We start from the raw sequence: 14,802 nt of genomic DNA, 5'->3' as shown, positions 1-14,802 counted from the left end.
CATTAGAAAGTCATGGGAAATGATTATTTTCTGTGTGCATATGCCACCATCTTAATATTCAGTTAGGTTCAGTTATTTTAGTTTGTTTTAAAATTTTCAGGAGTAAAGATGGGTGCAGTAGTGTGTGCTTGTCATCCCAGCTACTCAGTAGGTTGAGATGGGAGGATTGCAGGTTCAAGACTGGCCTTGGCAACAGAAATGAAAAACAAAAAAGTCAAATTTTTTTAGGGGTTTCTTTGTTTTTGTCTTTTTGTTTAGCTTAAAAATCAGCTCAGCACAGTGATCCCAGTTCCTCGGGAGGTTGAGGCAGGAGGATTGCAAGTTTTACGCCCTCCTGGGCAACCTAGCAATATCCTGTTTCAAAATAAGTTTTTAAAAATATCTGGGGATGTAGCTCAGAGGTGGAATGCTCCTGGTTTCAGTCTTCACTAGTACAAAAAAATAAAAAGAAAAATACCATGTAAAACATTTACATAGTCCATTTAACAAGTTATATACTGAGAGAAGTCTTGCTTGTATTCCTGACCCCTACAGGCATTCTTTTTCATTCATTTCTGTTTATCTTCTCATTTTATAAGCACAAATGCTCCTTGACCTACGGGAGTGGTGTTACCTCCCAATAAAACCATTTTAAGTTGAAAATATCACAAGTGGAAATGTTTTCAACATACCTAAACCCACTGGACATCTTAGCTTAGTATAACCTAATTTAAATCAGTTCAGAACACTTTCTTTAGCCTATAGTTGGATAAAATCATCTGACACATAGCCTATTTTATAATGAAACATTGACTATCTAATTTGTAATTTCTTAAATACCGTGGTACGCTATAGAGGGCAGTTTAGTTGTTTGTCCTTATGATAGTTTGGTAAATTCTAAGCTATGGCCCAGCATCACAAGAGAGAATTGTAGCACATATCATATTGTTAGGCCAGGGACAGATAAAAAATTTAAAATATGGTTTCTATTAAATGCACATTACATTTGAACCATTGTAAAGTCAAAAAATCTTTTAAGTTGAACCATAATTAGTCACGGACCAGCTGTATGAGCAAATGTGCACACATAAAAATTGCTTTGAATATTAATCCTGCCCCATATTACTGGGTTTTTGTTTTTGTTTCCACTTTGCTATTTTGACTTAATATAATTTGGTCATCATTTGGGGTATATACTACTGATCGTTATTTCTTTTTTTTAAAGCTTCCTATGATACATTTATCATTATTTCTTCAACTAATAACTAATTGATGGAACTTTACAAGTGATAAAAATTATGGGACTTAATTTTTTGTTCTGTTTTTTCACGTAGAGCTTGGGACTGCTTTGTTCGTTGCCTGGATCACACTTATCTAGGCTCCCTTCTCAGCCATGTAATAGTAGCTTTGTTACCTCTCATACACATCCAGCCTAAGGAAACTGCAGCTATCTTTCACTACCTTATAATTGAAAACAGGTATTGTAACTAAAATTAATAATTATAGTGGCGATTCTTTTACTGGATTCTTATGTCTCAAAAGTATTAGGATTGTTGGTAATATTGAACCGTTCACTTTTTACATTTTTTTCCAATTAAAATCATTGCGGTATAATTATGTATTGAATTGATGCTGTTTCCATTGGGGTATTATTTCCATTGTATTTATATTTATTTATTTGTTTATTTAATTAAAAAAATTTTTTTTGCTTGTCGATGGACTTTATTTTCAAGTGGTGCTGAGAATTGAACACAGTGCCTCATACATGCTAGGCAAATGCTCTACCACTGAGCTACAGCCCCAGCCCTGTATTTATATTTAAAACTCTTTAAACCAGCCTGTTACTTTAAGCTTTTTTCACATTATCATATTTTGTTAGAAGGATCTTTTAAAAACATCTCTACCTGTATCATTCCAGCATATAAAAACATTCTGTGCTTCTCTGTTTTCTAACTGATGAATTCCAAATTACTTAACATGACATCCAGGGCTTTCCAGAAGCTAGCCACTTTTATTTCTCAAAATCTTTTCCCATGATTTTGGACAGCTATTGACAGAGCATATATTACTTCATCTCATTTGTAGTTTTGACCCAGGCTGCCCTTTCGCCTAAAATGTTTTCCTTTATATTTTAACTTTTTTCTATTTTTTTCTTCACTGACTTTTCTCTATCATAGTTACTTTCCTTCTGAAAAGTTGATATTTAAATATTAGTACCTATTTATCTGCTCACCTGTGTGTAGATAAATAGGTGTTATTGCCCATGTGCTATTGCCATTCCCTTTAATTTTTAATTTCCAGAAACTGTCCAATCAGGGAGAAAGCACAGGAGGAAAAATTAATATGTTTTTATGTATTGTGAATAGTTTTTTTTTTAACTTTCTTGTTATTTTGTACATGGTAAAACAAAAAAAATCAATAATTTAGATCACTTTTCAAATATCTTTTTAAAATTGTTATCCAAATATTTATATCATAGCTGTTTATTATAGATACTGGACTCATTTCTCTTCAAACTAAAGTCCTCTTTTGCTCAGTGCTTGTTAGAAGACCTTAAGCTCCCTGAATGAATGAATTTTTTTCCCTTTTTTTTTATTGGTTGTTCACAACATTACAAACCTCTTGACATATCATATTTCATACATTAGATTGAAGTGGGTTATGAACTCCCAATTTTTACCCCAAATGCAGATTGCAGAATCACGTCGGTTACACATCCACAATTTTACATAATGCCCTATTAGTAACTGTTGTATTCTGCTACCTTTCCTATCCCCTACTGTCCCCCCTCCCCTTCCCTCACATCTTCTCTCTCTGCCCCATCTACTGTAATTCATTTCTCTCCTTGTTTATTTTCCCATTCCCCTCACAACCTCTTATATGTAATTTTGTATAGCAATGAGGGTCTCCCTTCATTTCCATGCAATTTTCCTTTTCTCTCCCTTTCCCTCCCATCTCATGACTCTGTTTAAAGTTAATCTTTTCTTCCTGCTCTTCCTCCCTGCTCTGTTCATATTTGCTCTCATTATATCAAAGAAGACATTTGGTATTTGTTTTTTAGGGATTGGCTAGCTTCACTAAGCATAATCTGCTCTAGTGCCATCCATTTCCCTGCAAATTCCATGATTTTGTCATTTTTTAGTGCTGCGTAATACTCCATGGTGTATAAATGCCACATTTTTTTTTATCCATTCATCTATTGAAGGGCATCTGGGTTGGTTCCACAGTCTAGCTATTGTGAATTGTGCTGCTATGAACATCGTGAATGAATGAATTTTATATTGGATTTGTTTATTGTCTCTCTAGCATTGTCTAGCATGGTGTTCATTGCATGGTAGCACATATTAGTTATTGAATACATATTTGTTATATGAGTTAATGAAGACTAGACTGAAAAATACCTATTAAATTTTTTTATTTGTTCTTTTTAGGTATACATGAAACATACACATACATGGAGTACAACTTATTCTAATTAGGATCCCATTTTTTTTTTAATATTTATTTTTTATTTGTAGCTGGACACAATACCTTTATTTATTTTAAAGTGGTGCTTAAGATCGAACCCAGGGTCTTGCATGTGCTAGGTGAGTGCTCTACTGCTGAGCCACAACCCCAGCCCCATAGAATCCCATTCTTACAGTTGTACATGATGTGGAGTTTCACTGGTCGTGTATTCATATATCAACATAGGAAAGTTATGTCCAATTCATTCTGCTGTCTTTTCTATTCCCATCCCCCCTTCCTTTCATTCTTCTTTGTCTAATCTAATCTTCCCTCTCCCTCCCTTATTGTGTGTTAACATCTATATGTCAGAGAGAACATTCTACCTTTGATTTTGTGGATTGATTTATTTCACTTAGCATGATATTCTCTAGTTCCATCTATTTGAATAGAACTAGAACTGCCATGATTTCATTCTTTATCACTAATATTCCATTGTGTAAATGTACCACATTTTCTTTATCCATTCAGCTATTGAAGGACACATAGACTGGTTTCATATATTTTTATGTATTTTGTAATGTGGACTGAGCTCCACTGGTTAGCTATTGTGAATTGAGCTGCTATAAACATTGATGTGGCTGCATCACTATAGTATGCTGATTTTAAGTCCTTTTGAGTATAAACTAAGGAGTGGGATAACTGGGTCAAATGGTGGTTCCATTCCAGGTTTTCTAGGGAATCTCCATACTGCTTTCCAGAGGGTTGCACCAATTTGCATTTCCACCAGCAGTGTATGAGTGTACCTTTTCCCCTTCATCCTCACCAACATTTATTGTTACTTGTATTCTTGATGATTGCCATTCTGACTGGAGTAAGATGGAATCTTGGTGTAGTTTTAATTTGCATTTCTTTAGTATCTAAAGATGTTAAACATTTTTAATCATTCATGAGAGATACATGACCCATAATTTTAGAATATTTATTATATAATAGGCTAATAAAAAATTTATAGCTTCAATAAAAAATATGTATTTTCTCCAAAAGTCTTTATGAAAATTCAGGCTTTATGGTTGGCTTTGGCTACCTATTGCTGTATTACAAGTCATCCCAACTTGCCATCTTAAATTAGTGAGCATTTTTATGTATTTTGTAATGTGGATGAGCTCCACTGGTTATTTCTTCTATTGATTTTAACAAAGGTCATTGGTATGATCACATTCGGCTGGCAAGAACACTGGGCTGGGCTTCTTGCCCTTCCTATGTAGTCTTAGAACCTATTTCTATGTGTCCTGTCCATCCTGGTGGTCAGACTTTCTTGCATGGTGACTCTGCTCTCTACAAGTATAATGGAAGCTGTCAGGCAGTTTTAATGCCTACACTCCATACTGGAATAGCATATCTTCTGCCATAATGTTTGGCAAAGCAAGTCACATGCCCAACCCAGATTGAACAGGAAAGGACTGTATATATGTATATGTATTCTGAAAAGCATGGTTTACTTGGGGCCACCAACCTAACAGACTTTGATAGGTGGTTTTCTTAGCTTTGGTTATTTGCCACTATTAATGTAACTGAACAGCCTAGACATGATTAGGAAAAATACTTGCATGTCAATAATCAGCTAGCACTTTTTAAAATTGTTTTTAAAATTTTATTTTAATTAGTTATATATGACAGCAGAATGCATTTCAATTAATATTAACAAACAGAGCACAATTTTTCATGTCTCTGGTTGAACACAAAGTAGAGTCACACCATTTATGTTTTTATACATGTACTTAGGGTAATGATGTCCATCTCATTCCACCATCTTTCCTATCTTCATACCCTCCCATCCCCCTCCCTTCCCTTTGCCCTTTCTTTTTTTTTTTTTTTTTTTTCCCTTTTCAATGCTTTATTCACTCAAATCACTCAATACAATTTCACTCTATAGGTTCTTTTTTTTTTTTCCTTTTAGGAAACTTTTATTTATTTTTTTTATTGGTTGTTCACAACATTACAAAGCTCTTGACATATCATATTTCATACATTAGATAATCTATTCCTCCCATGTTCCCCTCAGCTAGCATTTTTAAGTGTTAATTAAATTGCCCTTTGAAAGTTGTTCATGGACCTTTATTTACTTATATGCGGTACTGAGAATTGAACCCAGTGCCTCACACATGCTAGGCAAGTGCTCTACTCTACCACTGAGCCACAACACCAGCCCCATAATATTCATATTCTTGGCAAATAACATTTTTTCCCCAACTTGTTAGGGATGCTGTGCAAGATTTTCTTCATGAAATATACTTTTTGCCTGATCATCCAGAATTAAAAAAAATACAAGCAGTTCTCCAGGAATACAGAAAGGTATTTAATCTTCTATATATATGCTTTGGAAGATACTAGCTACAAAATTATCCTACAATGTATTGAATAAAGATCCTTTAGATTCATATGTAGGGATAGTATAATCATATTCTGATGGCTAATTTCTGGTAGCTAAATAATGCTACCATGAATCCATGATTTCTTTAGGGATGTTTTAGAATTTTAGGTCAAAAACATAATAGCATTGGATGGATTAAACAGCAAATAATACAGTTTTTGTGCCTTTATTACCCAGATCAGTATACCTTACTTACAGTCCCCAAGAGAAGCTGCCAAAGTTACATCCCCTTAAAGAAGAAAGGAAAAGCTTGTGGATGATTTTTTGTTTTGTTGTGCTATAAATCATGATACAGGGAGATGAGATACAAATGATTCTTGAGCTTTAGAAGGGGACCAATATTTAGTTCCAACACCTTAAAGTCTAGTGAGCCCTCTGAAATAATGAAAATGTTAATGGTGATGATATGGCATTTTAGGGCAGAAAGTGGGATACTTGATTTTAGTTTCATCGTAAGTAGTAAAAGGAAGGAATTAAATTATCTATCTCATCCGTAGACCTGGGTTAAACTATAGTGCAGCCCTCCATAAGTAAGGAGAAGCTCATACTTCTTCTCAGGAAGCATTTATTTTAGATAAGTAAACTTTTATTGAGAATTTAAATCCGGGTCTAAAGACTTTAGAATAAAATCCTTTTCCCTGAGAAGTACTAACAATGACATATATTTTGAAAGGAATAGATGGAAATTTTATTATTTGTTAAAGCTAATTTTTATTGGACTATACTTTAACTAATGATAACAATATAGGGAATTCAGGCCTTCAGAAATGGTTATTAAGATAATAAAGCATGTCTGTCTGTGCTCTGTATGTAGGAAACTTCTGAAAGTACTGATCTTCAAACAACCCTTCAGCTATCCATGAAAGCAATTCAGCATGAAAATGTAGATGTTCGTATTCATGCTCTTACAAGCTTGAAGGAAACCTTGTATAAAAACCAGGTATGCTAAGGGCTAGAGATGTAGCTCAAAGGTAGGATGTTTGCCTGACATGCAAAGGCCTTGTGTTGGCTCTCTAGCGTTGCAAAAAAAGGGGGTGGGTAGTATATACACACACACGCATGTATATATGCACATATATATGTATAAATACATATATAATAAGTAAGAAATGAAAATAATAAAATAAGGTATGCTGAGATATCAAAAAGATTTGAGACTCAGATTCAATGAAAGAAGTAAACTTGGGGGTGTGGGGACAGATGACCTTTATTGAACTCATCAGAGTGTAAATAATGTCTATACAAAACCAAATGTTTATTCCTATTACTTAAGCATGACAATATTAAAATCAAAACAACTTTTTAAAGACAGTTCAATCAAAACCCACTACTTCAGAATCAATAGCTTCTTTGAGGCCACAGTAACAACTTAAATAAAACGTTCAACTTGCTAAGTAGAATTACAAAAAGGCAAAATAGTGCTTTTCACAGAAATGTTGGAATCATTGACTCTGGACAGCTGATAAAGCATTTAGAATCCTGAGATGATAAGAAATCCAGGTATCCTTTAGACAGTCTCCTTTCTGTTGCCCTCTCTTCCCAGAGGTTTGTGGATGTGCGGGATAACACCACTACCAACAGTTGTAGCCTTGATAAGTAACTCTAATTCTTCATTACCATGAACATAATAAGTTGCAAGTAATAAGAGGTATTGCATTTTACCTTTTAAGTGTTCTGATGCATTTTCTGCTAGTTCTGATGCACCTCTGCAGTGAAGTACCACTGGTTGGCTGCACTGTACACAGCAGTAGTCATGCCCACACATCCATGGCTGCTTGTCCTAGATTTCAGGCGTCAATGAATATGCCCCACAGGGAACTCCAACCTGGAAACCACCTTTGTCTTGGCCTTTCGAAAGTGCTTCTAAGTCTTAACCACCAGCGATTTTGAATTCTGCTAAAGCCTAGACATTGCTGGCAGAGAAAAGTCTCATTAGACCCACAATGAGATCCCACCACCTATTCCTTCATTGCACTGCAATTCAAACTGCTAAAAAGGAAGTAGATCATCAAATCCAACTGAGAAACCAGTAATTGATGAGTTAGTTGCCTTTTAACTTGAATCCTAGAGATTTACAAGATTATTGTTTTTAAAGGGTCATGATTTCATGGTTATATTTTGACTTACTGCATCTTCCTAAGTGAAGATTTATATGTTTGTATATCAGCAGTTTTGAGTCTTCTGGTATAATTTCCTGTAGGTATCTGTCAAAATGTCAGCAGTTTTATCAGTTTACATTTTGACTGGAACAAACTGTTTGCTTTAACAAAGCTAATTTTTTTTTATTCTGACATTTTAATTTCCTTTAAATATAAGGCACTTTTTTCAAGCAAAGAAACAGAATTAACAGATGTGATCCTCCAGAGATCGAAGCCAAGTCTTGAGATCTTCAGCTGAATGACACTGTAGTATCAGGTGTTAGCAATAGAGTTATACACTCTGAATAGCAACCGATTATCGTCATTTTTCATTAGGGAAGAGCCAAAAGTCCAGTCTTTAAAGATATATAGAACATCTTGATCTACACAAAGGATAGAATAACTCAAATTATATGCAGGCCAGCCTATTAGAAAACAAGATCAGATCTGGCCAAGGATTGGTTATCAGAGACAGTGCTTATACTTTGAAAACTTACTCTGATTTTAAAAACTGGTTCCTGTCACTAGGAAACAAAGTAAAAAATATTATAGGTGGATCCACACTAATATGTAATTTTAAAAAAATATTTATTTTTTTGTAGTTGTACGCAATAACTTTATCTATCTATCTATTTATTTATTTATTTTACGTGGTGCTGAGGATTGAACTCAAGGCCTTGCACTTGTTAGGTGAGCGCTCTACTGCTGAGCCATAATCCAACCCCTAATATGTAATTTTATGGAGGTCTTCCACCAGAATATGAAGGTAGAGTTAAGATCTTTTGATATTTTAAAAACAAATTACTTAGTAACTAAGAAATTAAACATACCACACTCTTCTATTTGATAAAATAACAAATTGACAATGAAGACTATAAAAGAAATGCTCACTCTATAGGGGGAGGAAATAGTAACAATTTCTACTACAGAATAACCTGCTTTCCCAGACAAATAGCATTGCTATTCTTCCGTGATACAGATTCATATGGAAAAACTTGTTGAGTTTTGCCAAGGCCAGATGAAAAACAGTGTTTTCTAATAAGCTAATTAAGCTCAGTGAACATTTTTGGGATGGACCTATAAACTCTGGCCATTGTTTGGTTAAAGATCTGAAAACTGCATAATTCCTCAGCCCTTAGGTGTAAGTTTCTGTTCAATATCAAAGCTGCATTCAGTCACACTGTGACTTGTCTCAGGGCTGAAGTGTTATCAAAAATCTGGTATGTCATCATAGGAGTAACCCTGGTAGCCTTTAAATGAGTAGTAGGCAATGTGTAGATGATAAAATCCTGGCAAGAACACCAGAATGCCAATGATCAGGACAGGAATGGGTCTGCCCCCGACTCCTCTTTCTGATGTAGCCTGACAGCAGGAAGGAGCCTATGGTAATAAGAAAGGCGCCAATCAAAAACAGCACATTGGCAAGTGAAATGGCCTCATGAGGGATTTTAGGAGGGCTTTTCTTAAACTGATGGTCAATGTAGCCATTGTCTGTGCTGGAGAGCCTTGAGTATTTTACTTTACTACTAGGGATTCCAGGAGCCAGATTAGTACTAAAGGGCATTATAACACACAGACACAGCTACAGTCCGAGCACCATGCACCAGCCAAGACGTCCCAGACCTCATGACACAGCCACCTAATTAGTAACACCCCGGCAAGCACCAGCCCATTGCAGAAGTCCGAAGCTAAGTTTTTAAGTTTACTTTTTCAAGGAGCCAGTGAATTTTATTCTTTTCCTTTGCAACATAATCTAGATTATCCCTAATCTTGATGATAGTGTAAACATATTCAGAATACCAGATTGCTTATAAATAAAGAGAAAAAATTTAATCAGATTACATATTTTTGCACCTCAACCATACAAGATGTGAAAGCCTAAGATGCTGGCTAACAAAACTAGAGTGTTTCTTTCCATGATAGACATGGACAGAAGGTACATATGATGGTAGAGTACATGGCTCCTGGGGCAGTGAGCTTATAGAACCAATGTGAGTAGCAACTGACCTAGAGATGATCCCTCCAGATGTGAAGAGCTTAGAATCTCCTCCAGGTGAGATTTTATGCCCTCCCTACTATATATTTACATTATCAATGTTACAGCTTCAGTCCTGCCCTAAACAAAAATGAAACTGCCCTGTATTTGCCTCTTGCCCCAGACTTACACCTGGGTATCAGATAAGGCTTCTAGTCTCTGACGTGACTTATGAATAAATAACAAAGGATCTGTCCCATTGGTATAGAGGTTTTCTAGTTTAGATTATTTCTAAGCAGATGGCATGGTCATGGCCTAACATAAGGAGACATCATCTCAATCATCACCTGTTAGATGTAAATCATTGAATTTAACAATGCAGTGTCATTTCTTGCACAGCTGCTTCATTTTTGCCACCTGTATCACAAAAAGATAAATTACATCTAGTATTTTCCTGTAAAGATTCAGTGTAAAATAGGTAACCTAGGCAGAGTAAGAAGGGAAGTGTATTTGCAAGAGTCTTAGGTCAAATTGAGTACTCTGTATGAGATTTTGTGGCCACAGATTGTTATAGGATATTTTTTACAGTAAGGATTAATTTCATTTAGCATATATATGTAGCTGGATCAATTTACTGTAGGTAAGAAAGAAGAAACTATTAGAGGCAAGGAGGACTTAAAGGACACATGAGGAGATAAAAGAGAACAAGAACTCAAAGACACACATCTTTCCAGCCGTATCCTAGCAGATATTCGCCCCAAACCAGCAAAATAGGTAAATGTCAAAGAAAAAACACAGAAACCACAAATATTTAAATAAGAAATGACAAAGCCAGGTGCAGTGGTGCACACCTGTAATCCTAGCAGCATAAGAGGCTAAGCCAGGAGGATCACAAGTTCTAAGCCAGCCTCGCAACTTAGTGAGGTTCTAAGCAACTTAGTCAAAAAATAAAAAGGCCTAGGGATGTAGTTTAGTAGTTAAGCACCCATGGGTTCAATCTCTGGTACCAAAAAACAAAAACAAAAAAAAGCAAGAAAAATAAACTTCAAAACAAAGAAAGTATTTTAAAATATTATGAGAGACTACTGCATATTCTTGTATTTAAATAAATTTGTAAACATATATAATTTTGTCAAAACTCACTCCAATAAAAATAACTTAAAAAAACAAATCTCAGCAGGGGAAGCAAATAATATTATAAATGAACATTCAGGGGAAATAACCAGGCCCAGGAGTTTTGGGGGTATAAGGGATAGTTATCAAATCTTCCTGCCTTCTTCAGTATTAATGTAAAATACTAAAGAAATACTTTATTATCTCCTCTATGGGCTTCTTATTGATACCTCCTTGTTTTATGTTATTAGTTGTTGACTTAGGACTGTGCTGCCATTGAGCTAGCCAAAAGTTGTATTAACACTTGAAATGTAACTTAAAGGAATTGAGATGTGCTGATGATTTATACATATTGGCTTTTGAAGAATTAGTATCAAAGGAAAGTAAAACACCTCACAGATGTTTTTTTCATGTCAATTACATGTTGAAATGATCATCTTTTGAAAATACTGTATTAAATAAAAGGTGCTGAAATTTTTAAAAAACTAATTGAAAAGATTGCAGATAGAGAAATTTAATTTTTTTCAGTATTTATGAGAGATATTTCTTAATATTTCTAAGCTTTGTAGTTTAGGAAAACACTGGTTTGTTGGAGTTATATATAAACTTCCTTTTCATTTTTATTTTAGGAAAAACTGATAAAATATGCAACTGATAGTGAAACAGTAGAACCTGTTATCTCACAGTTGGTGACAGTGCTTTTGAAAGGTTGTCAAGATGCAAATTCTCAAGCTCGCCTACTCTGTGGGGAGTGTTTAGGGGAGTTGGGGGCAATAGATCCAGGTCGATTAGATTTCTCAACAACTGAAACCCAAGGAAAAGATTTTACATTTGTGGTAAGTAATCATAAAAATTTGGAATGACAAGATTTCTTTTATATCTTTTGAGATATAGACATATATGGTATATTACACACACACACATATATATAATATATATATATGGTTATTACATTTAAGAAGCAAGTTATCTCTAGTGACAGCTTGATCAAAATAAGAAAATTTAGGTAATTTCTTAAGTCTGTTTTTTTTTTAATTACTTATTTTTTTAGTTGTTGATAGACCTTTATTTTATTTATTTACACGATAATCGAACCCAGTGCCTCACATATACTAGGCAAGTGCACTAAGGCTGAGCCACAGCCCTAGCCCCCTTAGTTTGTTTCTTAATACTATTGTGGAACTCTTTAGCCTTAAGCAACTGAGCCTTATCAATCTAGTGCATTTTGTTCTTGCAAATAAAGCTTCCCTGGGTATCCTAATAGTATATCAAAAAGTTTTAGTAGCCAAATGAATTTGCAATCCTTGTAAAAGAAAATTAAATGGAACTTTCAATGTGTCAGTAAATCTCTTAAGTGGAGGTTACATTGAAAGTATTTCTTGGAGTTTCTCAAGCGACTCTTGGATATGCAGAATGCAATTAGCAGGTAGAGCTCAGTGGTAGAGTATATCCCTAGCATTCGCAAGACGCTGAGTTTGATCCCCAGCACTGGAAAAGAATGCAGTTAAGGGAGTGCTATTTATACAGTTTACTTTTTTAGGAGTTAAAAAATAATTGCAAATTGTCAGAACTATTCAGAAAACTGAATGATTTTAAAACACTCTGAAAATAGCCTAGTAAAATAGTCTGAAGAGATGTATATTTGTTTTCTTAACTATAGATTATGTTTTAGCCTTGTACCAACTTCATTTGAACGTCACTGTTCTTTCCTTTTTCTACACTAAATTCACTAGGAAATTAGGTCACCATGGGAGGCACAGTAAGCTATAAGAAATTTTATATACCAATTATTATTAATTTTTTTCTTATTTTTATTGAGACTGGAGTAGAAGATTTAAGCTTTGCCTATGGATTATTGATGGAGCTAACAAGGGCTTTCCTTGCATATGCAGATAACAGCAGAGCTCAAGATTCAGCTGCTTATGCCATTCAGGTAAGAATGCTTGCATGTGATAGTCATTTCGGGCCTTACATTATTGAATTCTAGTAAGAAAGTTGTAAATTCTATCTTTGTAAAACACTTATTTTTTTAATTATCATTTTCATTATCAAAGTAATCATGTATTTTTAGAAAATACAGAAGTACATCCTCTTAAAATATTATAGATACTTTACAATTTTAATGTACAAACAAATATGTGTATTTTGTTCGACCAAAACAATGTGATCATATTATTTATGATGTTCTGTAATTTTATTTTCTTTTGTTACACAGTCTATCTTAAGTAATTTTCTGTGTTAGTACTTATATCTCCAATTTATTCTTTAATTAATGTACCATAGTTTAGTTAAGAAATTTATTTAAAACATTTAGGTTGTATTCAGTATTTTGCCTTTACAAAAAATGATTCAAGGAACACATTTATATTTCTTTAACACTAAATTGAATATATCAATAGTATAAATATGTATAAATATAAATGAGAACAAGTACAGTGTATGTTTGATAGATTTTATTTTTTTAAAAAGTCATCCTAAATGTGGCTCAAGCGGTAGCGCGCTCGCCTGGCATGCGTGCGGCCCGGGTTCGATCCTCAGCACCACATACCAACAAAGATGTTGTGTCCGCCGAGAACTTAAAAATAAATATTAAGAAAAAAATTAAAAAAAAAAAAGTCATCCTAAAAAATTAAATCTTTGCCAAAGTGATGTAAAATGTATCTTTTAATTTGCATTTGTTTATTATAATATAGTTGTTATAACCTTCAACACATTTATTATTCTTTTGTGAGTTCTAATGATCTTTTCCCACTTTTCTTTAATGTGGTTTTTTTTTATTCATATTTAAAGCCTATTCACCTATAATTAAAATCATTTGTCTGTCATACATATAATTTCTGGTGACTTTATTTGCCTTTAATTATTTAATTATTGCCTTTAATTATTTAATCGAACCCAGGGATGCTTAACCAGTGAGCCACATCCCTAACCCCCCTTTTTTTCTTTTTCTTTTTTTTTTTTTTTTTTTTTTTTTTTTTAATTTCGAGACATGGTCTCACTAAGTTGCTTAAGGCCTCACTAAATTGCTGAGGCTGGTTTTGAATTTGTGGTCCTCCTGCCTCATCTTGAGTCAGTGGGATTACAGGCATGCACCACTGCATGCTGCTCTTTGCCCTTTTTTAAGCTAGTTTTTTCTGCTGAAAGTTCTGTGTTTGGTTAGACATTCAGATGTGAAATTTATAATGAAAGACCTAGATAACAGATACAAAATTTGGATGTTTTCATTATGGCATATTTTAAACAGTCTGGATGAGATAAAAGAGGAATATAGGTTAAGATTCTAGTAATTGGGCACAGTGGCAATTGTGATCCCATTTATTCAGGATGCTGAGGCAGGAGGATCACTGGAGGCCAGCCTGGGTAACAGTAAGACTCTATTTCAAAAACAAAAAAAAAAAAGAAAGAGATTCTAGTAATTGAGCCTAGATAGTAAGAAATCAGAGAAAAGATCAAGGAATAAGAAAACTGAGAGTGAATGAACTACTAATTACATAACAGAATGTAATTTTTGAGAAGACAAGAGTTTCAAGAAATATTGTGTGATCTGTTGCATAAATTGCTGATTACAGGCATAATAGTTTAAGAATGGAAAATTGCCCATTGGGAACTACCACCATTTTACCAGTTATCCCACCCTCAGTATATACCCAAAGGACTTAAAATCAGTATATTATAGTGACGCAGCCACCCTAATGTTTATAGCAGCTCAGCTCAGAATA

At 34.2% G+C, this 14,802-nt stretch overlaps 1 protein-coding gene and 1 pseudogene across 5 annotated transcripts in view; one reads left to right on the top strand and one right to left on the bottom strand.

Annotated features, from left to right (window-relative positions):
* Nucleotides 1–14,802, top strand: part of ATR (ATR checkpoint kinase) — a gene marked incomplete at its 3' end in the record, with an annotated part of 105,715 nt that overhangs the window by 30,378 nt on the left and 60,535 nt on the right. For all 4 annotated transcript variants that reach the window (XM_081301673.1, XM_081301672.1, XM_081301675.1 and 1 more), the window contains exons 19-23: nucleotides 1,314–1,457; nucleotides 5,685–5,778; nucleotides 6,672–6,797; nucleotides 11,713–11,919; nucleotides 12,903–13,016. In XM_081301673.1, coding sequence (XP_081157799.1) covers nucleotides 1,314–1,457; nucleotides 5,685–5,778; nucleotides 6,672–6,797; nucleotides 11,713–11,919; nucleotides 12,903–13,016 — 685 coding nt within the window. The remainder of the gene's footprint in view (nucleotides 1–1,313; nucleotides 1,458–5,684; nucleotides 5,779–6,671; nucleotides 6,798–11,712; nucleotides 11,920–12,902; nucleotides 13,017–14,802) is intronic.
* On the bottom strand, nucleotides 9,205–9,559 carry LOC308652700 (transmembrane protein 230-like; annotated as a pseudogene). The gene has a single exon. The product of its transcript is annotated as a transmembrane protein 230-like (transcript).

The sequence above is a fragment of the Spermophilus citellus genome, assembly GCF_964194105.1.
Source record: "Spermophilus citellus genome assembly, chromosome: 7".
NCBI lineage: Eukaryota > Metazoa > Chordata > Mammalia > Rodentia > Sciuridae > Spermophilus > Spermophilus citellus.
This window is presented reverse-complemented; position numbering and strand designations above follow the sequence as displayed.